Source organism: Carassius auratus, unplaced genomic scaffold (assembly GCF_003368295.1).
Source record: "Carassius auratus strain Wakin unplaced genomic scaffold, ASM336829v1 scaf_tig00214714_1_2670353, whole genome shotgun sequence".
Lineage (NCBI taxonomy): Eukaryota > Metazoa > Chordata > Actinopteri > Cypriniformes > Cyprinidae > Carassius > Carassius auratus.
Genome location: NW_020527778.1, coordinates 1,514,234 through 1,540,789, shown reverse-complemented (window position 1 = coordinate 1,540,789; position 26,556 = coordinate 1,514,234). Strand labels below are relative to the sequence as shown.

Here is a 26,556-nt window from a genome sequence, read left to right as displayed (position 1 = left end):
AACAACCAGATCTATTTATACTTAGCTTATTCATGTCTTGTGTATGTCTCCTCCTGAGGTGATTGGAGTTTTTGGATTGCTATGTCTTGGATTGCTGCTTTACACTTGGTCTTTTCCAAATGATAAGCCAACCAGTCAACAAAAGTGCCCAGATATAAAACCCCCATTTGTGAAATCCTCATGAAACTACACAAGTTCAGTGGTTTACAAAGTCATGTATCAGTCAGAGAATATCATAATTTAATTGAGACTGGGAAATAAGTCTAAAACGTATCTCAGCACAATAATGACCATGTTAAAATACGGTTGGCCCTAATAAATCACCGACCTTTAAATTACAATTTTATCAACTAATGACAGTCATCTTTGCCTTCCAGCTCTGTCTGTGCTTAGCAAAGTGCTTGCAAGATTTCAAAGAGGGTGTAGCATTACAACTATTTTCTGCTAGTGATGATTAGTTCACAGTTGTTGTGAAAGCTAGCTGCAGAATTACTTCTGACACCGTTATGTGGGTGACTTTCCAAGTGACGTCTTCAGAGTTTGCAGCATTAGTCTACTGTATATCCTAATTAACTGTTAACTAAGCATACATTATTTAAAATAATGATCTTCACAGTTGTATACATTCTGTATTTATACAGAGTTCTAATTTTAGCCTGAAGTGTAGCAATAATGTTTTGCTACCTTGTTCCTGTGTCTTATTCTCGACTCTAATGACACAGGCACCTAAGAGAAAGGTCACAGAAACTTAGCTGACTACCAGTCCACCATTGCAGTGCAAAGTGCAGTGGTGTCCATTTAAAGGGATTAGGAGTGTGAAGTTCATGACATTTAAGGCTGTTTTTAGTAAACATATATATAAAAGTCTGTCACAAAATGATCCACAAACAAACTGGTCCTTTTGTGGTGCACTTTTAAGCCTGCTTATATTGTGAACACCACAAAAGTCACTTGCAGCTTGTTTCCCTTCTGGTTAACTTTAAAGGAATACTGTATTTCACCCAAAAAGTAACATTTGTTGTTTATCTGCTTACCCCCAGGGCATCCAAGATGTAGGTGACTTCTTTTTCTTCAGTAGAACACAAACTGAGATTTTTAACTGAAACCATTGCAGTCTGTCAGTCTTATAATGTAAGAGGATGGGAATCATGGCTAATACATCAAAGAATCATTAAAAAAACCCTAAATAAAACCAAATTAAACCCTGCAGCTTGTGTCTATACAATGATGTGTAAAGACAAAAAACAATCGGTCTGTGCAAGAAACTGAACACTATTTATATAGTTTTTTACCACTGATTAAGCATCTGCAGTAAAGCAAGAAGAAGAAGAATGCTTGAGAATGCGCTCAGGAGGACACACTTAAGAGAGTGTGAACAGTTTGCACATTGAGTGAATTAGAGGTAAAAAAAAAACAATATAAGAAATAAATAATAAATAAATACAAGCCGCAGGGGCAATGTTTTTTTTTTTATGTTTTAGCCGTGATTCCCATCTACTTACATTATAAGGTTGACAGACTGCAGCGGTTTCAGTTAAAAATCTCAGTTTGTGTTCTACTGAAGATACAAAGTCATTTACATCTTGGATGTCCTGGGGGTAAGCAGATATACATCAAATTTTCAATTTTGGGTGAACCTTCTCTTTAACTGAACTGGCTTAGGATTACTATATGTGAAACCATCCTGTTTATTTATCATTTATCATTTGCCTTGCTGGAGACCTAATCAACATGAAAACTGACAGATCATGCTAAAAATATATTACTGTATACAGTATGTCTTCTGTATGTTCACTAACATGTGTCCTTGCCAGAGCCAAAGATTCCATTCAAAAAGAAGCTGCAGGATGTTGAGGTGAAGGAAAAGGAAACAGCAACGTTGCTGTGTGAGGTGCCAATGCCGAACACAAAGGCCAGCTGGTTTATGGAGGAGACCCATCTGGAGGAAAGTACCAAGTACCGCATGGATGTGGAGGGCACTCTGCGCCGCCTCACTATTCACCATGTCACCACCAATGATGATGCTGTCTACATCTGTGAGATGAAGGAAGGCAGCCGCACTGTGGCCGAACTTACAGTGCTGGGTAAAAGCTCTGAAAGGAAGCCATTCCAATATGGTTGGCTAGAATGATGAATTATTTTAACCTGGTGCAACACAAAAGATATTCTTCATGTGATTTTTCTCTGCACTTTCAGGCAACATCACTAAAAAGCTGCCGAGGAAGACAGTGGTGCCAGTTAGCGATACGGTCATCTTCTGTGTGGAACTGGAGAAACCAGTAGATGATGCATACTGGACCAGGAATGGGGAGAGGCTGAAAGAGGACTCCCGAATTATTATTGCCCGTATTAACAGACAGTACACACTGACCATTCGGGAATGTACTGCGGAAGACTCGGGTGAAGTGGCCTTCATCGCCCATGACTGCAAGACATCCACCCGCTTCTCCGTCACAGGTGAATGCATTTTTAAATCAAACCACATCCATTACACAAGATTTTACAAGCGGTTTCCAATGTTCTTACAATTTGCATATTTCATACTGTATTTACCAAATCGAATGACACCACAGCTACTTTGTGGTGACTGTACTTGTGCATTTCTTTGATGTTTCAACAATCAACACAATTGCTTTTGACATATGGAGAGATTTCTTTAACCTGATTAACAATATTATAACTTTGATCTCAGCCCCAAGGAAACATCCCCCAGATGCCCCAGTTGAGCCAGTGGTGCGGAACAAGACAGATTCATCGATCACACTGTGCTGGTCTCCACCAGACAGTGAACGGCCTGTACCCATCACCGGCTACATCATTGAGCGCAGGAAGGTGGGAGCCCAAACTTGGATTAAAGTCACTAGTACAACTGTGTTTAGCACTGAATACACCATCAGTGAAATTCCAGAAGAGGCAAGCTATCAGTTCCGCATCTCAGCAGTCAATGATTTTGGTCAGAGTGCCTATTTGGAGGTTTCTGGAACGTTTTACCTTGGTGAGAAAGAAATAGTTTTTTTGTTGATGTTGTTGTTTTTCACTGTGTTTTTGCATTCCTCATATTTCAACTTATATAGACTGTTTTAAATCAGTGTATTCCATTAAATGTATTGAAATGTATTTGATCAGAGCCCACAGCGTCAGTGAAGGCAGGCCTGGTTAACTGCAGGGCACATGTAGGCGAAGAAGCAACTTTCACTGTGGAGCTCTCAGCCGTATGTTCCGGCTCCTGGACAATAAATGACAGATTGATTCGCAGTGGATCTGAGTATCTGATCACACGCTCAAAGACCACACACACGCTGCTCATCAGGGAGGTGTCCATGGAACTGAATGGAGCACAGGTCAAGTTTGTGGGTGGTGGATCTCACAGTGTTGCCACGCTTTGTGTAAAAGGTGAGAAAGGAAAAGTTTCTGAAAACTTAAGTAGAATAACTTCAGCAATGTTTCTGATATTTTTTATTTATCTTCTCTAGCCGCAGCTGCACATTTCACCAGTAAATATTCTCAGGCGGAGGTGTTTACTTTCAGCTTGCACTCCTCTGCTCAGATGTACACAGAGGTGTCTGACTCAAGTGTCCAGGTGACAACATGCACTTTTTTGTCAATCCTGCCCCCCCCCAAAAAAGTGTATTAAGTAAAAAAAAAAAAAGCATTAAATATTTTAAGTGTGTTATACTTTCTCCTTTCTTGTTCAACCAACTTTAAGATTCATTGCCCATACAAAAGGGACATAGCTAATATCTAATTCCACATCTGATAAATGTGTGGGCATGATGGGATGTCGTTTTTTAGTTTTTTTGAAAGTTAACTACATGTACTGTCTGTGCTTTAGGTTGTATGGCTGAAGAATGGGAAGGAGCTGAGAATGGGTAAAAAATATGAATCCACAAGTGTGGAGCGCAAACGCATACTGACAGTCCACAATGTTGACCGTGAAGACGTGGGCATCTATGAATGCATGTGTGAAGGCGATAAAATGTCTGTCCAACTTGCCCTAAAAGGTGAAACAAGCCATTTTGCTCTTCAGTTACTGACCTTCAGTTGTCTTATGTTTTTATAGCCTCTGCATTTATATTTTAAGCCATTATGTACTGAGTTAATTTATATACATGAAAATGAAACAACTTTAAATTGTATTTCTAATGAGGAACACATCTTGCCAAATAATAGTAGAGAAATACACAGTGGTGCATGCTGTTTAATTAAAATCAGTGCTGAGTAGTGATTGCTTCATATACCAGCACAGAAAGTTCAGAGTCAGTGGATAAATGGTGTAAGCAGTCAGTGTTGACAGCTAGGAGCAGCTGGGCTTTGGCTTCTCAACAGGAAGTGTTAGAGTGTGTTTGTCAGGTAACAGATCTGCTTTGCACTCATGCATGGCTCATGCACTTTCAGGTATCATATTCAGTATAGTTTGGGATGTGATGAGTATTTTTTTATGTGTAAACAACATTAAAATGTATATATTCCTGACTGTTAAGTTCTTACTAAATAAATGTAAACCAGGAGAGTTTGGGTTGTCACATTTATGTGACACATTATATACAAGTAGACAGTGGATGTCACCGTTTCTCACTCTATGTTTAATGTGTGTTTTATAATGTATTTCCTATTCCTAATAATGTCAAAATCACAAAGGGATGTGGCATCTAATCTTCCATTTTCCCCTAACAGAAGAGCCAGCGAAGTTTCTTAACAAGCCAAGGGCTCAGCCCCAGGAGAATGCTGCTCTGGTGGGTGACGTGGTGTTGAGCTGTGATGTTGCTTCTCCTGAAACTGCTGTTGTGTGGAAGAAAGAACAGATAGAAATAACGGAGGACAAGAGGACAACTTTTATATCTCAGGGGACACAAAGGAAGCTGGTCATCAGGGGTGCCAAGCAGAGCGATGAAGGACACTACTCGTGTGAGACGGCAGAGGACAAAATGACATTCCTGGTCAAGATAAAAGGTAAGACTATGTGCTAATTAGTTTGAAACTAAAAATTTAAATAAGCAGGATAATCAGACATGCCACAATACCTAATTAATGTCATAACGTTATGGTTATTTGAAACAGTGAATGTTCCTACATGTAATAAATAATTTAATATGTGAAATTAAAATGTATCATTATAAACTTAAATATAGACATTTCCAGATTAGTCTCCAGGAAACAATTGCTTCCCGAGGTTGTTGAAATTAGCACAAAAAACGTATTATTAAGCTAGAGTGTTTTTGTCCATTTGGAGTAGTTTGATGTTTTGTTGCAGTCCTGAACGGCATCCTTTTTGATGTTTCACTAAAACAATGAATGTCCTTACTAGAAACTCGTGCTGCTTTCACCAACAAGGACTCTTATCAGAAGGAAGTGAAGGTCTCAGCGTCCCAAAAAGCCACACTGAGCTGTGAAGTTTCTGACATCAAGACTGAGGTGAAATGGTTCAAGGACGGCAAGCAGTTGATTTCCAGTAAGACCGTCCACATGGAGTCAAAGGGCAAGAGTCGTCAGCTGGTGCTGGAGAATGTGGAAAAGAAGGATGCTGGAGAATATACCTGTGCAGTTGGAGATGAAAAGCTGGTCTTTAAGATTCGGGTGGAAGGTAAGAACACCATGGCAGTGTTTTGGCTTGTTTTTTTGTTTTTTTTTAAGGTTCCAGTGACTCAATCAAACATGAGTGAAGCAAAGTTTACATAAAACTAAATGCAGTTTCTGAGAAAATATTCCTAAATCTTGATTTCTGCACCAGACATTCAAGCTGCCTTCTCCAACAAGGACTCTTATCAGAAGGAAGTGAAGGTCTCAGCGTCCCAGAAAGCCACACTGAGCTGTGAAGTTTCTGACCTGAAGACTGAGGTGAAATGGTTCAAGGATGGCAAGCAGTTGAGCTCCAGTAAGACTGTCCACATGGAGTCAAAGGGCAAGAGTCGTCAGCTAGTGCTGGAGAATGTGGAAAAGAAGGATGCTGGAGAATATACCTGTGCAGTTGGAGATGAGAAACTGGCCTTTAAGATTTGGGTGGAAGGTAAGAACGACATGCCAGTGTCCCAGTGATTCAATCAACCATGTCCAAACCAATGTTTATATAAAACTAAATGCAGTTCCTGTTACTGTATTCCTAAATCTTGATTTCTGTACCAGACATTCAAGCTGCCTTCTCCAACAAGGACTCTTACCAGAAGGAGCTCAGAGTACCAGCCTCCCAGAAGGCCACACTGAGCTGTGAGGTTTCTGACCCCAAGACTGAGGTGAAATGGTTCAAGGATGGTAAGCAGTTAATTTCCAGTAAGACAGTCCAGATGGAGTCAAAAGGCAAGAGTCGTCAGCTGGTGCTGGAGAATGTGCAGAAGAAGGATGCTGGAGAATATACCTGTGCAGTTGGAAGTGAAAAGCTGGTCTTTAAGATTTGGGTGGAAGGTAAGAAGACCATGGTAGAGTTTTGGCTTGTTTTTTTTAAGGTACCAGTGACTAAATCAAACATGAGTGAAGCAAAGTTTACATAAAACTACATGCAGTTTCAAAGACAATATTCCTAAATCTTGATTTCTGTACCAGACATTCAAGCCGCTTTCTCCAACAAGGACTCTTATCAGAAGGAAGTGAAGGTCTCAGCGTCTCAGAAGGCCACACTGAGCTGTGAAGTTTCTGACATCAAGACTGAGGTGAAATGGTTCAAGGATGGCAAGCAGTTGATTTCCAGTAAGACCGTCCACATGGAGTCAAAGGGCAAGAGTCGTCAGCTAGTGCTGGAGAATGTGGAGAGGAAGGATGCTGGAGAATATACCTGTGAAGTTGGGAATGAGAAACTTGCCTTTAAAATTCAAGTGACAGGTATGTGTTTGTCTGTTGGGTTAAACAAAGAGTTTGATATACAGTATTGTTCAAAATAATAGCAGTACAATGTGACTAACCAGAATAATCAAGGTTTTTAGTATATTTTTTATTGCTACGTGGCAAACAAGTTACCAGTAGGTTCAGTAGATTGTCAGAAAACAAACAAGACCCAGCATTCATGATATGCACGCTCTTAAGGCTGTGCAATTGGGCAATTAGTTGAAAGGGGTGTGTTCAAAAAAATAGCAGTGTCTACCTTTGACTGTACAAACTCAAAACTATTTTGTACAAACATTTTTTTTTTTCTGGGATTTAGCAATCCTGTGAATCACTAAACTAATATTTAGTTGTATGACCACAGTTTTTTAAAACTGCTTGACATCTGTGTGGCATGGAGTCAACCAACTTGTGGCACCTCTCAGCTGTTATTCCACTCCATGATTCTTTAACAACATTCCACAATTCATTCACATTTCTTGGTTTTGCTTCAGAAACAGCATTTTTGATATCACCCCACAAGTTCTCAATTGGATTAAGGTCTGGAGATTGGGCTGGCCACTCCATAACATTAATTTTGTTGGTTTGGAACCAAGACTTTGCCCGTTTACTAGTGTGTTTTGGGTCATTGTCTTGTTGAAACAACCATTTCAAGGGCATGTCCTCTTCAGCATAGGGCAACATGACCTCTTCAAGTATTTTAACATATGCAAACTGATCCATGATCCCTGGTATGCGATAAATAGGCCCAACACCATAGTAGGAGAAACATGCCCATATCATGATGCTTGCACCTCCATGCTTCACTGTCTTCACTGTGTACTGTGGCTTGAATTCAGAGTTTGGGGGTCGTCTCACAAACTGCCTGTGGCCCTTGGACCCAAAAAGAACAATTTTACTCTCATCAGTCCACAAAATGTTCCTCCATTTCTCTTTAGGCCAGTTGATGTGTTCTTTGGCAAATTGTAACCTCTTCTGCACATGCCTTTTTTTTAACAGAGGGACTTTGCGGGGGATTCTTGAAAATAGATTAGCTTCACACAGACGTCTTCTAACTGTCACAGTACTTACAGGTAACTCCAGACTGTCTTTGATCATCCTGGAGGTGATCATTGGCTGAGCCTTTGCCATTCTGGTTATTCTTCTATCCATTTTGATGGTTGTCTTCCGTTTTCTTCCACGTCTCTCTGGTTTTGCTCTCCATTTTAAGGCATTGGAGATCATTTTAGCTGAACAGCCTATCATTTTTTGCACCTCTTTATAGGTTTTCCCCTCTCTAATCAACTTTTTAATCAAAGTACGCTGTTCTTCTGAACAATGTCTTGAACGACCCATTTTCCTCAGCTTTCAAATGCATGTTCAACAAGTGTTGGCTTCATCCTTAAATAGGGGCCACCTGATTCACACCTGTTTCTTCACAAAATTGATGACCTCAGTGATTGAATGCCACACTGCTATTTTTTTGAACACACCCCTTTCAACTAATTCAACTAATTGCCCAATTGCACAGCCTTAAGAGCGTGCATATCATGAATGCTGGGTCTCATTTGTTTTCTGAGAATCTACTGAACCTACTGGTAACTTGTTTGCCACGTAGCAATAAAAAAATATACGAAAAACCTTGATTATTCTGGTTAGTCACATTGTACTGCTATTATTTTGAACAATACTGTATGCATTGTTTCTGGTCCAAATTTTTTTTAATGTGTCTTCAAGAAATGGTACAAAGACAAGTAGAAGAATTGGTTGCCCATCTCAGTGGTACAGAACCAAAAACAAGTTCCAATCTGCAGTGTAATTAGCTTTTTTGTGGAGCGATTTGCTGTTTACTTTGATTTTCTAATTTCTCAAGCATCCAGTCTTTGCAGTATCTGTTGTATATAATCTTGTGTGATATATTTACTCAAAGCATACTGTTTTCTGGTATTGTCCATTGCCCAACCAGACATTCAAGCTGCTTTTACCAACAAGGACTCCTATCAGAAGGAAGTTAAAGTAGCAGCTTCCCAGAAGACCACACTGACCTGCGAAGTTACTGACTTTAAGACTGAGGTGAAATGGTTCAAGGATGGCAAGCAGTTGATTTCCAGTAAGACCGTCCACATGGAGTCAAAGGACAAGAGTCGTCAGCTGGTGCTGGAGAATGTGGAGAAGAAGGATGCTGGAGAATATACCTGTGCAGTTGGGAATGAGAAACTTGCCTTTAAAATTCAGGTGACAGGTATGGGAACATCCCTGTGTTTGTCTCTTGGCTCTGTTTCTATTTAATTTTTCTTCTTTATTAAAGAAATCAAAATAACAGTCAGTCAGTGAAGCTCGACAAAAGCTAATTTTACATTTAGAAAAAGTTTGTCCTTGGTGGAAGAGACCATTGAGTAAGATACAATTAACTTGTGCTTGTAGATTTAGTAATGTATAATTTTTCTGTTTAAAAAAAAGGTCATTTAACAACTAAAAAGCAATTTGTTGCTTATTTCAATGCTACTGAAAAAGTAATAGTCTACAGTGAGATTTGGATTTGTTTGCTTAATATGCATGCTATGATTTTTGGATTTCTCAACTATTTAGTCTTTCCAATATTTGATGTCTATTACTTAAAATAAAATATTTAGTGTTTTCTAATATTGGATCCATGTTCCAACATGCCCACCCAACTAGATATTCAAGCTGCCTTCACCAACAAAGACTCCTATCAGAAGGAAGTGAAAGTAGCTGCTTCCCAAAAAGCCACACTGAGCTGTGAGGTTTCTGACCCCACGACTGAAGTGAAATGGTTTAAAGATGGCAAGCAGTTGAGCTCCAGTAAGACCGTCCACATGGAGTCAAAGGGCAAGATCCGTCAGCTGCTGCTGGAAAATGTGGAGACAAAGGATGCTCGAGAATATACCTGTGAAGTTGGGAATGAAAAGCTGCCATTTAAGATTCAGGTTGCAGGTATGGAAACCATTTTGGACTGTTCATTTTGGTCGTCTTTGGGTTATTTAAAAGCTACTATAGAAATATTTATTGTCCCTTGTCATAGTCAATGTAATTGCAAATCTAGTGTTGACTTTCTCTGTAAATAGGGAAACTGAATTAAGTAAACTCTCTTCTTATTAGAGCTTAAAGCTGCATTTACCAACAAGGACTCTTATCAGAAGGAATTGAAGGTCTCAGCGTCCCAGAAAGCCACACTGAGCTGTGAAGTTTCTGACCTGAAGACTGAGGTGAAATGGTTCAAGGATGGCAAGCAGTTGAGCTCCAGTAAGACCGTCCACATGGAGTCAAAGGGCAAGATCCGTCAGCTAGTGCTGGAGAATGTGGAAAAGAAAGATGCTGGAGAATATACATGTGCAGTTGGAAATGAGAAACTTCTCTTCAAGATTCAGATGAAAGGTAAGATTTTCTAGCACATTAGTGGACTTCCATGAATCCACATACTTGTCTTCCTCCAGGACATGGTCACCATTAAGTGATTATTTCTTATTTCTTCTTCAGATGTTTCTACCAAATTCCAGAAGACATCTGTGACAAAAGAAACTGTGATGGTTGAGTCAACAGAAAAGGTTGTTTTAAAAACCGAGGTAATGTCGGAGAATTGTAGTGTTCAGTGGTTCAGGGATGGAATAGAACTGAAAGACGGATCAAAGTATGAGATGAAACAGGAAGGTCGCTCACGTGTCCTCATCGTTAAGTCCTCTGAATCTAAAGACAGCGCCACCTACACTTGTCAGACGGCTGATGACAAAGTGGAGTTCAAGGTTCAAGTCAAAGGTAAATGCTAATTTGCAATTTCCAAGGAAGAAAAATTACAGATTGTTTAAGGTGTTCATTTCTTAAGGTCAAATGTGTTCATTTAAACAGTTTAATGGCAGTTTTGATATTTTTTTTCTTGCAAATATATATGTATTTTTTTCAATTTAATAAATGCTTTTTACATCTAGAGTTTTCAAAGTAAAATTTTGTTGGATATAATTGCACTTATTGAAATAATAAATCTAATTGACCACAGACAAAGCGTAATTTCATTTTTCCCTCATCTGTGCCCTGCAGATGCACCTTTAAAGTTTGTGGTGCCTTTGCAGCCAGTGTCTGCAGTACTAGAAAGCACCATGACACTTTCCTGCACTCTCAACAAAGCCACTGTTAATGTCGTCTGGAAGCATAACGGCAAAGAAATCAAACCCGGTGGAAGATTCAGCATCCGCACCGATGGCACCAACTGCATCTTGACTGTCTCCGCTGTGGCTCAGGAGGATGAAGGGGAGTACAGCTGTGAATGTAAAGATGACAAGACCACCACCAAAGTCACTACCAAAGGTACGAACCATCAGTGTCTATGTCTGAAAGTCATCAATTCTCATCAAAATTAACTTATTAAGCTTGTTTTAAGTGATAGATGTCCTTCATTATTATTTCTCTCAGCTTTTCAATCTAATTTCCCACAGCCCCACGACTGGTGAGGTTCACTACCAGGCTGAACGATGTTGTTGCAAATGAAGGCAAAGATGCTATCTTTAAATGCTCCATCACACCAGCTGATGTGAGTGTCAGATGGCTGCGTAATGACATTCCTATTATAGCTGGTCCCAAATTTAAGATTGCTCATGGAGGGAGCAGTCATTCCCTCATCATCACAGCTGTCACTCAGGGGGATGCAGGAGAGATCAGTATCGATGCCGAAGGGAAAGTCTGCAAAGCCACACTCCAAGTACAACGTAAGTGACAAATACAGCTCTTATGCGTAATGCAACATATCAGCAGGAAGCATACAGACTACCTGTTTCTCAATACTAATCTATCCGTAATTTGCAGAGTTTCCTGTCACCTTTAAGAAGAAGCTTTCAGATGTGACTGTGACTGAGCAGGACACAGTTCGCTTAGAAGTGGAGCTGAGTAAACCCTCAACCGATGTGAAGTGGATGAAGAATGGTGTGGTACTACAGCAAGGAGAAAATATGGAGATCCATGTGGATGGTGCCAAACAGGCTTTGGTCCTCAAGAGTGTGGCGTATGCTGACAGAGGACAATACTCATGTGAAACCCTAGATGACAAGACCCAGGCCAAACTGACAGTAGAGAGTATGGATTCTTTCATTATGTTACATTATATTACAGAGTTACTCTTTCGATCAGAATATTTTATAATCAAAATATACAGGAAATTATAAAATAAAAGTATGGTTGGATTTCCATGTTTTTTTTCCTACCATTTAGTTAAGAAGATTCAAATCGTAAAAGGCATAAAAGAGATCAAAGTTCAAGAGAAAGAGACCATCACTATGGAGGTGGAACTGAGCAAGGCTGATGTAGAAGGTTCCTGGAGCAAAGATGGAAAGAAACTAAAGGCAGGACCCAATACCATCATTACTGTAGTGGGCAACAAGCACTGCTTGACTATGTCCCAGCTGAAGATAAGTGATGCTGGAACTATAACTTTCCAGGCTGGAGATGTCCATACTTCTGGCAAACTAATCGTTACAGGTAAATGTGTATATACTGGGGGTCTTTAAATTTAATCCTCAATTAAAAAGATCCAGTAATATGTTTAGCATAAGATCATAAAAAAGTGTTTTTTCAAGTTTAGTAACATTAAAAGCTGTATAATCAACATTTTAAAGTATATTCCATCAGACAAACTAAATGAATGTCCACAATATAATCCCATTTATGCTAACTGCAAGTTAAGTAAGGTTTTCGTAAAACTAATGAGCAGTAACAACCACCAATGTTAAAATGTACATACAGTATAACAAATGCAAACCTAATTATTGGCGTTGTGTGCACAGAGCCTGCTGCAAAGATCCTCAAACCTTTACGGGATATCAGTTCTCCTGAAAAGGAGAAAATCATTTTTGAATGCGAGGTGTCAAGAGCAAATGCTGATGTCAAGTGGTTTAAGGTATTAGTATTTGATTTGGAATAAAAAAAATAAAATTGTGTAGTCACATATGGCTGAAACACAAAATGACTTGGAAAAAAGATGCAATTGTGTCATTATTTCCCCATCAGAATGATGAAGAACTGAAGCCAGGAAAGAAATTTGGCATCCATTCCCAGGCCAATAAGCGCACCCTCATCATCCATAAGTGTGCATATGAAGACCAGGGCCAGTATATATGTAGAACAACAGATGACAATACTTCAGCCAAGCTCACTGTTCATGGTAAAGATGAACGACTTCTGAGTGAGACATTTATTCACTGCTGAACTCAAGCATTTTGTAGTGTCAATTGAATAAATATTTGTATTTGAATTCTTGCAGCGAGAGATATTAAAATAGTGAAGCCGCTGCAGGACGTGGAGGTGACAGAGAAGGAGAGTGCAACGTTTGTCTGTGAGGTCTCCCACGATGAGGTTGAGGCTCAGTGGCACAAAGGAGATGCCAAACTCAAAGCCGGAGACAACATAAAGATGAGGCAGGAGGGTGAGCTGAAAAGAATGGACTTTGATTGCTTTCTTCTTGAAAGCTTAGGTGTGCTTGTAGAAATTATATACTGACAAACATGCAGCACAGTATGGCAGTCCCCAACAATCAGTTCCTTTTTATTTCTGTGTTCACAAAATGCAAATAAACAATTAATCTCCAAAAGGTACAGATTAATTTCTCTCAAACTCCTTTAACACTCTCTGTTTTAGGAAGAACATACATTCTGCTCTTCAAATCTGTAAAGACTGAGGATGCAGGTGAAATCAAGTTCACAGCTGAGAAGTCCTCTTCAGCTGCTAAACTGAAGGTTAAAGGTTTGTTGTCATGTCTGTCGTATCTACATGCATTTTGCATTTAGGGTTAAGACTAATGGGCTGGGCTGTAGAGCATTTCTGCAGTTGCATACAAATCTGTAGATTCCCTAAGCTCCCTTATAATCATTACAGAATTTCCTGTCAGATTTGTGAAGAAACTGAGAGACAAAATCGCCATGTACAAACACCATGCATACTTAGAGTGTCAGGTGTCAAGGGCCAACGCTAAAGTCACATGGTATAAGTCAGAGATCAAATCTAGCAAGAAGCACAAGATCACAAGTGAGGACATCTATAGGAAGCTTACTGTCATTGACATGGATTCTGATGATGAGGATACATACATGTCATGTCAGCTACTAGTAGAGGGTGAAAAATTTCAATTATGATTTAAAGACTAAAATAACATTTAAGGTTGAAATCACAACAGAATTCATAAAACACAATCATACATTACAAACTACAATGCTTTTGAAACTGACTGTAAAAAGGGTATATAAACAGTTAAAAGATCAGTTTTTGATTGATGTGCAACAGACAAGAATGAGCATGTTATGTGATTTTAACCATAATATTGTACCGCATTTATCTAAGAGGGACAAATTTATGCTTGCTTCCAATTTAAAGTGCTGTTATGTACATTTTCCTTCCATGCATTTTGTTTATTTCCATGAAGCTTCATTAATATGTGTGTATTCCTGTATAAAGTGTTTTTAAAGAATTGTACTACATAAACATTTTTCATGTAGCCGATTCTTGACACATCACTATACTGTCTCATCACAATCTTCAGAGCAGGCTATCAGCATAGTACGGGAACTGAGTTCTTTGGAGGTGACCGAGCCATTTGCTGCCCACTTTGAGGTGGAAGTCAGCGTGGAGACAGTCAAGCCAGTGAAGTGGATGCTAAATGGGGAACAGCTGAAGGAGAGTACCGACATCGAGATGGAGAAAGAAGGAACCATGCACCGCATCACTTTTAAAAAGACTAAGACCTCCATGTCAGGACTGGTAGAGTTCACCGCCGGAAAGAGTAAATCAACAGCCGAGCTCAAAGTGAAAGGTTAGAAGCTTGGTTTAACCAAGATTTGCAAAATAGATACTCCAAAAGAAATCTAATCTGTATTTAATAATTCCAATTAAATGGTTTTTGATAATGATGCATGATTAAGTTCCAACAGAAACTGCAAAAGTGCTTTGGAAAACTCTAAAAAGGTGTATTTTGCTCTGTTTATGTTCACTACAAATGAAATGCAATGTTTGTTGTAGTGTTGTGGACTTTTGTGTTTTTTCATATCCCCCACAGAGCGTCCCATTGAAGTCCTGGAGCCTCTCAAAGATGTTTCAGCCAAGGAGAAGACTTCCACCACACTATGCTGCAAGTTCTCTGCCCCACCAAAAGAAGTACGGTGGTTTAAGGGTCAAACTGCTTTGGAGGCTTCTAGCAAATACAACATGAAGCAAAAGGACGCTAATGTGCAGCTGATCATACAAAGTTTGAGTGCAGAGGACTCTGGAGAGTATCGTTGTCAGGTCGGGGTCTGTGAGAGCAAAGCCATTCTCAAAGTAGAAGGTAAAAAAATCCACCCCATTAGGGTTATAGCTGCTTATGAGAAATTTGCCTTGACTACGCCAAGGACTCAATATATAGGTGCTGCTGGTAAAATAAACATCACTCTGATCACGCTTTTTGATGTTTATTTTTCTGACATACATAGTACGTAAAATCCAGATCACCAAACATCTGACAGATGTGGAGGTGGATGAAGATGGTGATGCTGTGTTCACATGTGAGGTTAACTATGCTGATGAAGAGGTCCAGTGGACACTCAATGACAAGCCACTCTTCAGCAATGAGGTCAATGCCATCACCCATGTGGATAAGACCCATACGCTCACCCTCAAGAACCTAGCACCTCAGGATGGTGGAAAGGTGTCATTTAGCATCAGGGATGTGAAAGAAACAGTCTGCCTAAAGGTCAAAGGTGGGGTTGTGTGATGATGTCCAAATCACGCAGATTCACAGAAATGCTTTCAATGTGATGGATTAAGGTTTTGGCTTAATGCACTTTTTAATTTATTGACATCCAGAGAAAAAAGCCATCTTCCTGAAGTTGCTGGATGATGTAGTTGCAGAGGAGAAGGGTACAGTTACCCTTAAGTGTGAAGTCTCAAAGCCCAGAGTGGCCCCTGTGTGGCGCAAAGATGGTACAGTCCTGTCGGCAGGCAAAAAGTATGAGCTCCTCCATGATGGTAAGACCTTGGGACTTACTATCCATGATGTCATGCAAGCTGACGCCGGGGAGTACAGCTGTGATCTTGGCACAGACCTCTCCAAGTCCACGGTCACTGTTAGAGGTATGACAACACACTACTTATGTAATACTGTTGTGCTACAATGACACTGTAGTGTCTTTTTGTTGTAGTTTTATCCTTTATGTTTTTATGAAAACAGATGAAGTTGTTAGTGTTTTTCAATAATGTCTTTGCTGTTGACCCCAGATATCCACATCGGGATCACCAAGCGTTTTAAGTCAGTAGAGGCCAAAGCAGGTGAAAACTGCACATTTGAGTGTATCTTGTCCCGAGAGAGCTCAGAGAAGTGCACCTGGAGCCTAAAAGGTCAACCTGTCACTGATGGAGGCCGTTTCCAAATAAGCAGCAAAGGGCGCAAGTATACCTTAACAATCAAAGCCGTCTCAGCTTCTGATTCTGGTGAGGTGGTCTTCACGCTCAAGGATTTGAGCTCAAAGGCAACACTTACTGTTGAGGGTAAGCAGGATATGCAATGAGAAATGGATTGAATTATATGTTTTACACAAATACGGTTTTGCTTTATCAAGGTGTATCTTATTTTTCGGGAGCTAGGTGAAGCTCCTGCCATATCTAAAGAGCTTCAGGGTGTCAGTGCCAGAATTGGTGAAGATGCCACATTCTCCTGTGAGCTTTCTCAATCTGGACTCGAAGTGAAGTGGTCAAAGGATGGCAAGTCTATCAGAAAAAGCCAGAAATATGAAATCAGTCAGGAGCAGACGCTTGTAAAGCTGACAGTCCGCAACGTCACTGAAAAAGACTCTGGAGAATACAGCTGTGAGGTCACCGGTGGTCCAACCTCCAAGGCTAAACTGGAGATCAAAGGCAAGGTTTTAAAAACTTACGGTTTTAGATTCTGTCATCCTTTGTTTAAACACACAACAGGGGAAATCCCACACCCTAAAGATGAGATAGGCCTATATTGACTTTAATATTTCATCCCCTCTGTAGAACTGCCCAACAAATTCATTTGTGACCTAAAGGATGCCACTGCAGAAGAGAAGAGTGCCGTCTCCTTTGAATGTGAGACAGCCCAACCTGCCTCTAAAGTCACCTGGCTGAAAGGAACAAAGGAGATCAGGGCTGGAGGAAGGTATGAGCTTACGCAAAAGGGAACTGTCCTCATCCTCAAAGTGAAGGATCTGGAGAAGAGTGACAGTGATGTATACACCTGTGACACTGGCTCTGCGAAGAGTACAGCCAACTTGACAGTAAAAGGTAAGAACCTGGCTTTCCACTTAACTCAGAAATCTCTCCTTCTTTCTTTCTGTTTATTTCAATGATTATCTTATTTAGAAAGGAATAACTTGAAGCCAGAGAATCTTATATTCTTAGATGGATACACTTTAAGGCTTTAAGGCTTTGATGTAGTGTTTTTTATGTCTCCGTGGTCTTATAGTTTTACATTTGATTCACCTTATGTGTTGTATTTCTGCATTTGTCATTTCACTTTTGGTTCCTGTGCAGCAATGCTACTGCCAGGCATTTTGCTGATAGTCTCATGCATTGCTGTGTCAGCAGACGATCGCCTCAGTTCAGAGATTTGGTACATCTACTGTATATTGTACTTTTACAATTATGTTGGTACTCTACATGTCATTTAGATTTCTAGCAACTTAGTTTGGTGAAAATGTGGTTAAAAAGTCTTTTATTTCCAGAAATGCTGGAATAGTTTAACAACTGAAATGATGGAGCATTTCATTAATTTATTTGGGTCCACACTTTGTACTGTGGAGATAATGTACCATTAGAATGCTTGTTTTAGTAGTCTGGAATATAATTCAGGTTTTATTGGACATATCAGCTAGTTTTTATAAAGAAGCTGTCGTGTGATTTCCAGGTGATGTCTTTAAGCAGTCTGTCATATTGTCAAATTTCAGAAATGGCACTTGCACTTTTGTGTTTTGTCTTGGTTTGTAAGGTTCAGTCTTGTCTGGACTTTGTATGTATAGGTATGTATTCATGTAGTCTTGGTGCAATGGATGTGTTGGAATTGTTTCTGTCTTTGTTTTAATATTTCTGTGATTATAGAAAATGTTGGCGACCAATAATTGTATTATACATTACAAGCCTAATTACATTATGATGCAAAAAAACAGACATCGGCTTATCCTAGCTTCCATGTCATACCTTCATCATCTCATCCTATTGATCTTCTATCCTGTCTTTTGGATGCTAAAACTACGAAGAAGAAATTACATTTTATGATGCTTGTCCATTCTCCAGTGGTACCAGCTAGGTTTAAGGGGCAGATGAAGAACCAACAGGTTACTGAAGGTGGGAAAGTCTTACTTTCCTGTGAGCTCTCAAAACCTGGCTGCCAAGTGCTATGGAAAAAGGGAACCGAAAATCTGAAACATGGGGGAAGATATCAGATAACGCAGAGGGACACCATGTGTGAGCTACAGATTTCAGACTTAGTGCCTGAGGACAGTGGAGAATATTCCTGTGATTGTGGAAATGAAAAAACAACAGCAAATGTTGTTGTCAGTGGTATGGATAAAAGCTTATTAATTTACATGCACCCATTCATTGATTTAGACTATAATTATATTTGCTTACTTTAAATATATTTTAGTACTCAGATTAAGCGATAGACTAAAATGTCAATGCATGTGTAGTCATGAAACTGTACAAATTCGTTACAAATTTTTATACACCTTATATGTATGTCATCACACAATTGCTCTTCAGCATTACCGGTGGTCTTCAGACATGAGCTACAAAGCCAAGAGTGTGACGAAGGAGACAGCGTTACTCTTCACTGTGAACTCTCAAAGCCTGGAGTTCCTGTTGTTTGGAAGAAAGGAATGCAGGTTCTCCATTCTGGTGAAAAGTACCTCATCAAACAAGATGGGGCTAGTGTTGAGTTGAAAATTGCTGACTTCAGAAATGAAGATGCTGGACAATATACATGTTTGTGTGGGGACAAAAAGACTACAGCAAACATTAAGATCAAGGGTATGAAAATAATTCAGTCTGATTTCTTTTCTCATGTTCACTTTTTACTACAGAATTCCTAAGTGGCCATGGATGATTATTATAAAAAAAAAAATTATTTGTATTTTTTTCTCTTGACCAATACTTAATTTTCTTGTGACCTCGACATAAAAGTTTTCTCATTATCATGACTTAATATTTTTTCTTGATCTTGACATGAAAAAAGTAGTTTTCTTATTATCACGACTTAATATTTTCTTGTGATCTCGACATAGAAGTTCTCTAAGTTACACAAGCCGAAAACAGGTAGCAGTTTAGAACTGAATATAACTGATGGGGTGTTGTATACAGTATATCTACTTTACTGTACACATTTTGGGACAGAGTAGACCTTATTTATGATCGCTATAATTTGTGCAATATTGTTCATTACTGACATTTAATTAACTTGATGTTCACTGTTTTTGTGATTTTTGTCAGTCTTATGTCTCTTGTTTTCTTCGGGAGGTTTTTGAATGTTTCTTCATGTTGTGATATTACATTTTTTGCAAACTGCATTACACTAACAACCTGTTTAAACATCAATTGCTTCTTAGCATTGATCTTCAAACGAGAACTACAAAACCAGGAGTGTCAAGAGGCAGACAGTGTTACTCTTCAGTGTGAGCTCTCCAAACCAGGAGTGCCTGTGGTTTGGAGGAAAGGAACACAAGTGATCCATTCTGGAGACAAATACCAAATCAAGCAAGTTGGTTCTGTTTTTGAGCTGAAGATCACTGATGTCAAACCTGAAGATGCTGGAGTCTATAGTTGTGATTGTGGGTTTAACAAGACCTCATCTACCATTACAGTCAATGGTAGGAATTACATCTTTTTTTATTTGTGATTAAATGTAGGGTATTACATGCAACACCATCCTACCATCTCTGTGCTCACTGATCAGGATTTTTTATTATTACACCAATGGCTTTGTTTTTGAAAAAAATTGCTTGATTGGTGACTTTAAAACTAGACTAGAAGACTGGAAAGACTTCTGTTCAATCCAGTTCTTGGATGTTGTCCCGAATCGTTTGTGTAACATGGTTCCAACATCTTTTCACGGTTCCTCAGCACTACCAGTGGTCTTCAAACATGAGCTGCAAAACCTGGAGTGTGATGAAGGAGGCAGTGCTACTCTGTCCTGCGAGCTTTCCAAACCTGGTGTCCCTGTGCAGTGGAAAAAAGGAAGCCATGTTATCCGATCTGAAGGAAAGTACGTCATCAGACAGACTGCCTCAAAGGTGGAGCTGAAGATTACAGATCTCAAACCTGAAGATGAAGGAGACTACACATGTGTATGTGGAGACAAGGCAACCACTGCCAATATGAAGATAAAGGGTATGAATCATTCTTATTCTTCTGGGATTTTTTAACCATTAATTACTCCCCACCCAAGCTGCACTATTCTAACAAGTAACTGTTTTCAAAAAACAATGTTACACAATTTAATGTTATTGCTTGTTTGGTTTTAATGAATATTGTTGTTTAGCATTTTTTAAGATTCCACTTAAATGCTACAGTAATGAACTAAATGTTACTGTTCGTTTCAAGTGTGTAGCACAAACTTAACTCTTGCAGATGACATTGCAGATGAGAAGAAAAAACTGAAGAAGTTAAGATAATTCTGTATATGGTTAAATATAACTTTTAGATAATTTGTTGTGTCTTGCTGTGGCTCTGCCTGCTGTGCTGTAATTTCAGTCTGTCAGACATCTTTTTGGCAACTGTCTTAAACTTTTCTTTATTGATGTCTTTCGGTTTCTTCCAGCTTGCAGCCTCTTCAGTTTAGTGTGGTTCTTATGAGGAACACAGATAAGGGTTTAAGGCTTCAGCGCTAGTCTTACTTGAGTCTCGGTTCAAAGTAGAGTAACTCGACACATATTACACTACTTGACAAAGAACTTGCATGTGCTTCAAGCTTTGGACATATCTTCTTTGAGATTTCATTGTCTGTGATTCCATCTGCAAAATGTTCTTTGTCACAGTTCTGAAGGCCCAAACACCCTCATACCAACCAGGATTTCAAAAGCAGACTACTGAGCAGGGGCCATCAATTGATGGTACGGAGCGAATGTGCGGAATGACTGTCCGTGCTTTGTTTTCTTAGTCAGCAGCTTGATTTCTTGTTGGCCATGCTATCTGTCAGTGCGAAATCAGTCAGGCTTTGGGGGCTTTCGTATAGTCAACATGCATGAATGCTTCTGTAAAATACATTTTAATATAGGAGGTCTGCTTGTTCTGTATATGCCTCTATTGTCCAACATGGCTGACACAGGAGTTGCTTTTTGTGTTTTAAGATCCTTACTGTTTTGGCCAAGGGTTGTATTTTACATGAATGTGTCTTTTATCACAGCTCTAAAGTTCCTCCGTCCTTCTGCTGCCCTTGAATCAGACTTCCAGAAGCAGAAGAAAGAGAAACAGGCAGAGCTCAGTGGTATGAAACTGATGTCTTTTTCCTGCCTGTCATGAAGCACGTTTATGCGCCAATGGAAATGTAAATCCCAGTCAAAATGTTCAGTAATGTATTATTTTGAATGGAACAGCATGGCCACAAATTCGCTTTTGCATTACTGTAGTGTTTTTGTGCTCTCTTTGTTGTGGTATGTCTTTATTTTGTTGATTAATTTAAACTTCTCACCCATGCATCAAAAATCCTTTGGATATTCTCTTTAAGCATCCTTTTTTTTTGGCAGTTTTCAAAATAGCTGCTCATTTTTAATGTCTTAAAAAAGTATTGGTATAAGTATAAGTGAAGCACATGTTGATAATCTGATTTTTTAACTTATATTCTTTCACTTGAAAATCAATGGCCAACTTAATCTGCACCATTGCTTGTCAGTGCCATACGTGGTGAATACGTATTTTAAATGGCTGACTCTAGTTGGAGTGATTTCTGTTTCCCACATTGTACTTGCAGAGTCAGAGGTGAAGAGCGCAGGGGTTGATGATGGTTGTACGGAAGAGATTAGTTTGTCTCGCATGATATATTAGTGTACTTGGTTTAGTTAAAGAAGCTGCTTTGGGATCATTAGTTGTGTCCTCTTGCTTTGATTTTTCTGCAATTTTTCGGTCAGGAACTATTCACTCTGCTCTGCAGATTTCTTGATGTCTTGATGTTGATTTTTTTTTTTAAACATACCAACTGGACTGCTTTAAATGACCATGTGAACCTGAGGAGTGTTTCTCTTTAGTTGTCTTTAGGTGGTTCTTATATAACAACATACATAAGTAGTTTGATAGTGTATTGCTTAACTTTTTTTATTTAGGTTTAATATTTAGAAAGGAATATTATAAAGCTTATATGTTTTGCCTGTAAACATTCTGTTATTACAGAATACTCTGTAATACAAGTCTGTAGAATAGAATAGTCTGTAATACAAATTGACTTGACAAATAGAATACTCAATAAGTGCCTACCTCAACAGCTCACCCAATTCAGTTTACGGAAGTACTGCTAAACCAAGCGTGTGATGAAGGTGGCAGTGTTACTCTGCGATGTGAACTCTCAAAGCCTGGAGTTCCTGTGGTTTGGAGGAAAGGAACACAGGTGATCCTTTCTGGAGGAAAGTGCCTCATCAAACAAGTTGGCTCTACGGTTGAGCTGAAGATCATTGATGTTAAACCCGAAGATGCTGGGGCCTATGTTTGTGATTGCGGAGACAGCATGACAACTGCCAATGTCAAAGTTAATGGTAGGAGAAGACCAACCGTTTCATGAATTTTTCCATCATTCTAATCAATCTTTGAAATGCATTGTCAGATGCATTTCTTGGTTGTAAAGTGCAAATGATTCCCTGATTTAATATGAAGTTAAGGCCAAACAAAGGATTTAATTGTAACCATTGTTTGGACCATTGCATTTGTATTGTATATGTATGTATAGAACTAAATCTCTGGAATCTCATACCACTTTTGAATTGGCAGCTCTTCCAGCCACCTTCACACAAGAGCTGAAAAACCAGACAGCTATTGAAGGAGAAAGTATCATCTTCCATTGTGAGCTCTCCAAACCTGGAGTTCCTGTGGTTTGGAGGAAAGGGACACAGGTGATTAATTCTGGAGGAAAGTACCTCATCAAACAAGTTGGCTCTAAGGTTGAGCTGAAGATCTCTGATGTCAAACCTGAAGACGCTGGAGATTATGTTTGTGATTGTGGAGATAACATCACCACTGCTAACATCAGAGTCAATGGTAGGACTCTCCTTTTATTTGAGCCGTCTTCAACAATGAAGAAACTTCTTGTTTTCTGATTTAAACAGCTGTCCATTAATAATGTCTTCATTTAATGTAGGGTAGTGCATAGTGCTGTGTATTTGGCTATTCTAATGTACTAAGTTGTTTGTCTAGTTTATAGCGTTCCCATTTACATCATGGTGGTTGTTTTTTTTTTAAACATCTTAGAAGGTGGTCAAAATATAAGTTAAACCATTGTAGAAGAATGTTTTGCATCTATCAGTGGAAAGAATATTTTTGATGCAAAGTGTAAACTTAATCTCACAAGATCCTGTTCCTGGTTCAACAACTTTGCCTGATTCCACAGCATTACCAGTGGTCTTCAAACGTGAGCTACAGAACCAAGAGATTCAGGAAGGGGACAGTGTTACTTTGCGATGTGAACTCTCAAAACCTGGCGTTTCTGTGGTTTGGAAGAAAGGAACACAGGTGATCAGTTCTGGAGGAAAGTACATCATCAAGCAAATTAACTCTACCGTTGAGCTGAAGATCACTGATGTCAAACCTGAAGATGCTGGGGCCTATGTTTGTGATTGCGGAGACAGCATTACTACTGCCAATGTCAAAGTTAACGGTAGGAGAAGACCAACTGTTACATGAATTTTTCCATCATTCTAATCAATCTTTGAAATGCATTGTCAGATGCATTTCTTGGTTGTAAAGTGCAAATGATTCCCTGATTTAATATGAAGTTAAGGCCAAAAAAAGGATTTAATTGTAACCATTGTTTGGACCATTGCATTTGTATTGTATATGTATGTATAGAACTAAATCTCTGGAATCTCATACCACTTTTGAATTGGCAGCTCTTCCAGCCACCTTCACACAAGAGCTGAAAAACCAGACAGCTATTGAAGGAGAAAGTATCATCTTCCATTGTGAGCTCTCCAAACATGGAGTTCCTGTGGTTTGGAGGAAAGGGACACAGGTGATTAATTCTGGAGGAAAGTACCTCATCAAACAAGTTGGCTCTAAGGTTGAGCTGAAGATCTCTGATGTTAAACCTGAAGACGCTGGAGATTATGTTTGTGATTGTGGAGACAACATCACCACTGCTAACATCAAAGTCAATGGTAGGACTCTCCTTTTATTTGAGCCGTCTTCAACAATGAAGAAACTTCTTGTTTTCTGATTTAAACAGCTGTCCATTAATAATGTCTTCATTTAATGTAGGGTAGTGCATAGTGCTGTGTATTTGGCTATTCTAATGTACTAAGTTGTTTATCTAGTTTATAGCGTTCCCATTTACATCATGGTGGTTGTTTTTTTTAAACATCTTAGAAGGTGGTCAAAATATAAGTTAAACCATTGTAGAAGAATGTTTTGCATCTATCAGTGGAAAGAATATTTTTGATGCAAAGTGTAAACTTAATCTCACAAGATCCTGTTCCTGGTTCAACAACTTTGCCTGATTCCTCAGCATTACCAGTGGTCTTCAAACGTGAGCTACAGAACCAAGAGATTCAGGAAGGGGAAAGTGTTACTTTGCGATGTGAGCTCTCCAAACCTGGAGTTCCAGTAGTTTGGAGGAAAGGGACTCAAGTGATTAATTCTGGAGGAAAGTACCTCATCAAACAAGTTGGCTCTACGGTTGACCTGAAGATCACTGATGTTAAACCTGAAGACGCTGGAGATTATGTTTGTGATTGTGGAGACAACATCACCACTGCTGACATCAAAGTCAATGGTACTGTAGGGTTTATCTTTTATTTGAGCCATCTTCAACAGTAAAGAAACTTCCTGCTTTCTGATCTAAACAGCTGTCCATTAATAATGTCTTCATTTAATGTATGGTAGTGTAGAGTGCTGTGTATTTGGCTATTCTAATGTACTAAGTTGTTTATCTAGTTTATAGCGTTCCCATTTACATCATGGTGGTTGTTTTTTTTAAACATCTTAGAAGGTGGTCAAAATATAAGTTAAACCATTGTAGAAGAATGTTTTGCATCTATCAGTGGAAAGAATATTTTTGATGCAAAGTGTAAACTTAATCTCACAAGATCCTGTTCCTGGTTCAACAACTTTGCCTGATTCCTCAGCATTACCAGTGGTCTTCAAACGTGAGCTACAGAACCAAGAGATTCAGGAAGGGGAAAGTGTTACTTTGCGATGTGAGCTCTCCAAACCTGGAGTTCCAGTAGTTTGGAGGAAAGGGACTCAAGTGATTAATTCTGGAGGAAAGTACCTCATCAAACAAGTTGGCTCTACGGTTGACCTGAAGATCACTGATGTTAAACCTGAAGACGCTGGAGATTATGTTTGTGATTGTGGAGACAACATCACCACTGCTGACATCAAAGTCAATGGTACTGTAGGGTTTATCTTTTATTTGAGCCATCTTCAACAGTAAAGAAACTTCCTGCTTTCTGATCTAAACAGCTGTCCATTAATAATGTCTTCATTTAATGTATGGTAGTGTAGAGTGCTGTGTATTTGGCTATTCTAATGTACTAAGTTGTTTATCTATTTTATAGCTTTCCTATTTACATGATGGTGGTTGTTTTGGTTAAAAATCTTAGAAGGTGGTCAAAATATAAGTTGTAGAAGTTCTACATCTATCAGTTGAAAGAATATTTTTAATGTAAAGTGTAAACTTAATCTCACAAGATCCTGTTCCTGGTTCAACAACTTTGCCTGATTCCACAGCATTACCAGTGGTCTTCAAACGTGAGCTACAGAACCAAGAGATTCAGGAAGGGGACAGTGTTACTTTGCGATGTGAACTCTCAAAACCTGGCGTTCCTGTGGTTTGGAAGAAAGGAACACAGGTGATCAGTTCTGGAGGAAAGTACATCATCAAGCAAATTAACTCTACCGTTGAGCTGAAGATCACTGATGTCAAACCTGAAGATGCTGGGGCCTATGTTTGTGATTGCGGAGACAGCATTACTACTGCCAATGTCAAAGTTAATGGTAGGAGAAGACCAACTGTTACATGAATTTTTCCATCATTCTAATCAATCTTTGAAATGCATTGTCAGATGCATTTCTTGGTTGTAAAGTGCAAATGATTCCCTGATTTAATATGAAGTTAAGGCCAAAAAAAGGATTTAATTGTAACCATTGTTTGGACCATTGCATTTGTATTGTATATGTATGTATAGAACTAAATCTCTGGAATCTCATACCACTTTTGAATTGGCAGCTCTTCCAGCCACCTTCACACAAGAGCTGAAAAACCAGACAGCTATTGAAGGAGAAAGTATCATCTTCCATTGTGAGCTCTCCAAACCTGGAGTTCCTGTGGTTTGGAGGAAAGGGACACAGGTGATTAATTCTGGAGGAAAGTACCTCATCAAACAAGTTGGCTCTAAGGTTGAGCTGAAGATCTCTGATGTCAAACCTGAAGACGCTGGAGATTATGTTTGTGATTGTGGAGACAACATCACCACTGCTAACATCAAAGTCAATGGTAGGACTCTCCTTTTATTTGAGCCGTCTTCAACAATGAAGAAACTTCTTGTTTTCTGATTTAAACAGCTGTCCATTAATAATGTC

General features: G+C 39.1%; 1 protein-coding gene across 23 annotated transcripts in view; it reads left to right on the top strand.

Moving 5' to 3' along the window:
• Nucleotides 1-26,556, top strand: part of obscnb (obscurin, cytoskeletal calmodulin and titin-interacting RhoGEF b) — a 53,694-nt gene that overhangs the window by 2,904 nt on the left and 24,234 nt on the right. For 8 of the 23 annotated variants that reach the window (XM_026258428.1, XM_026258440.1, XM_026258439.1 and 5 more), the window contains exons 3-46: nt 1,815-2,084; nt 2,197-2,457; nt 2,693-2,995; nt 3,127-3,393; nt 3,474-3,580; nt 3,833-4,001; nt 4,675-4,950; nt 5,306-5,581; nt 5,729-6,004; nt 6,121-6,396; nt 6,535-6,810; nt 8,756-9,031; nt 9,469-9,744; nt 9,910-10,185; nt 10,288-10,563; nt 10,843-11,109; nt 11,238-11,507; nt 11,605-11,871; nt 12,007-12,273; nt 12,579-12,691; nt 12,802-12,955; nt 13,055-13,216; nt 13,429-13,533; nt 14,327-14,596; nt 14,840-15,106; nt 15,252-15,518; nt 15,625-15,891; nt 16,036-16,305; nt 16,402-16,671; nt 16,798-17,064; nt 18,073-18,339; nt 18,541-18,807; nt 19,383-19,643; nt 19,897-20,163; nt 20,811-20,885; nt 21,179-21,259; nt 22,251-22,517; nt 22,750-23,016; nt 23,366-23,632; nt 23,865-24,131; nt 24,479-24,745; nt 25,098-25,364; nt 25,705-25,971; nt 26,204-26,470. In XM_026258428.1, coding sequence (XP_026114213.1) covers nt 1,815-2,084; nt 2,197-2,457; nt 2,693-2,995; nt 3,127-3,393; nt 3,474-3,580; nt 3,833-4,001; nt 4,675-4,950; nt 5,306-5,581; nt 5,729-6,004; nt 6,121-6,396; nt 6,535-6,810; nt 8,756-9,031; nt 9,469-9,744; nt 9,910-10,185; nt 10,288-10,563; nt 10,843-11,109; nt 11,238-11,507; nt 11,605-11,871; nt 12,007-12,273; nt 12,579-12,691; nt 12,802-12,955; nt 13,055-13,216; nt 13,429-13,533; nt 14,327-14,596; nt 14,840-15,106; nt 15,252-15,518; nt 15,625-15,891; nt 16,036-16,305; nt 16,402-16,671; nt 16,798-17,064; nt 18,073-18,339; nt 18,541-18,807; nt 19,383-19,643; nt 19,897-20,163; nt 20,811-20,885; nt 21,179-21,259; nt 22,251-22,517; nt 22,750-23,016; nt 23,366-23,632; nt 23,865-24,131; nt 24,479-24,745; nt 25,098-25,364; nt 25,705-25,971; nt 26,204-26,470 — 10,698 coding nt within the window. The remainder of the gene's footprint in view (nt 1-1,814; nt 2,085-2,196; nt 2,458-2,692; nt 2,996-3,126; nt 3,394-3,473; nt 3,581-3,832; nt 4,002-4,674; nt 4,951-5,305; nt 5,582-5,728; nt 6,005-6,120; nt 6,397-6,534; nt 6,811-8,755; nt 9,032-9,468; nt 9,745-9,909; nt 10,186-10,287; nt 10,564-10,842; nt 11,110-11,237; nt 11,508-11,604; nt 11,872-12,006; nt 12,274-12,578; nt 12,692-12,801; nt 12,956-13,054; nt 13,217-13,428; nt 13,534-14,326; nt 14,597-14,839; nt 15,107-15,251; nt 15,519-15,624; nt 15,892-16,035; nt 16,306-16,401; nt 16,672-16,797; nt 17,065-18,072; nt 18,340-18,540; nt 18,808-19,382; nt 19,644-19,896; nt 20,164-20,810; nt 20,886-21,178; nt 21,260-22,250; nt 22,518-22,749; nt 23,017-23,365; nt 23,633-23,864; nt 24,132-24,478; nt 24,746-25,097; nt 25,365-25,704; nt 25,972-26,203; nt 26,471-26,556) is intronic. The other 15 variants (XM_026258445.1, XM_026258443.1, XM_026258449.1 and 12 more) reach the window with 10 other exon arrangements.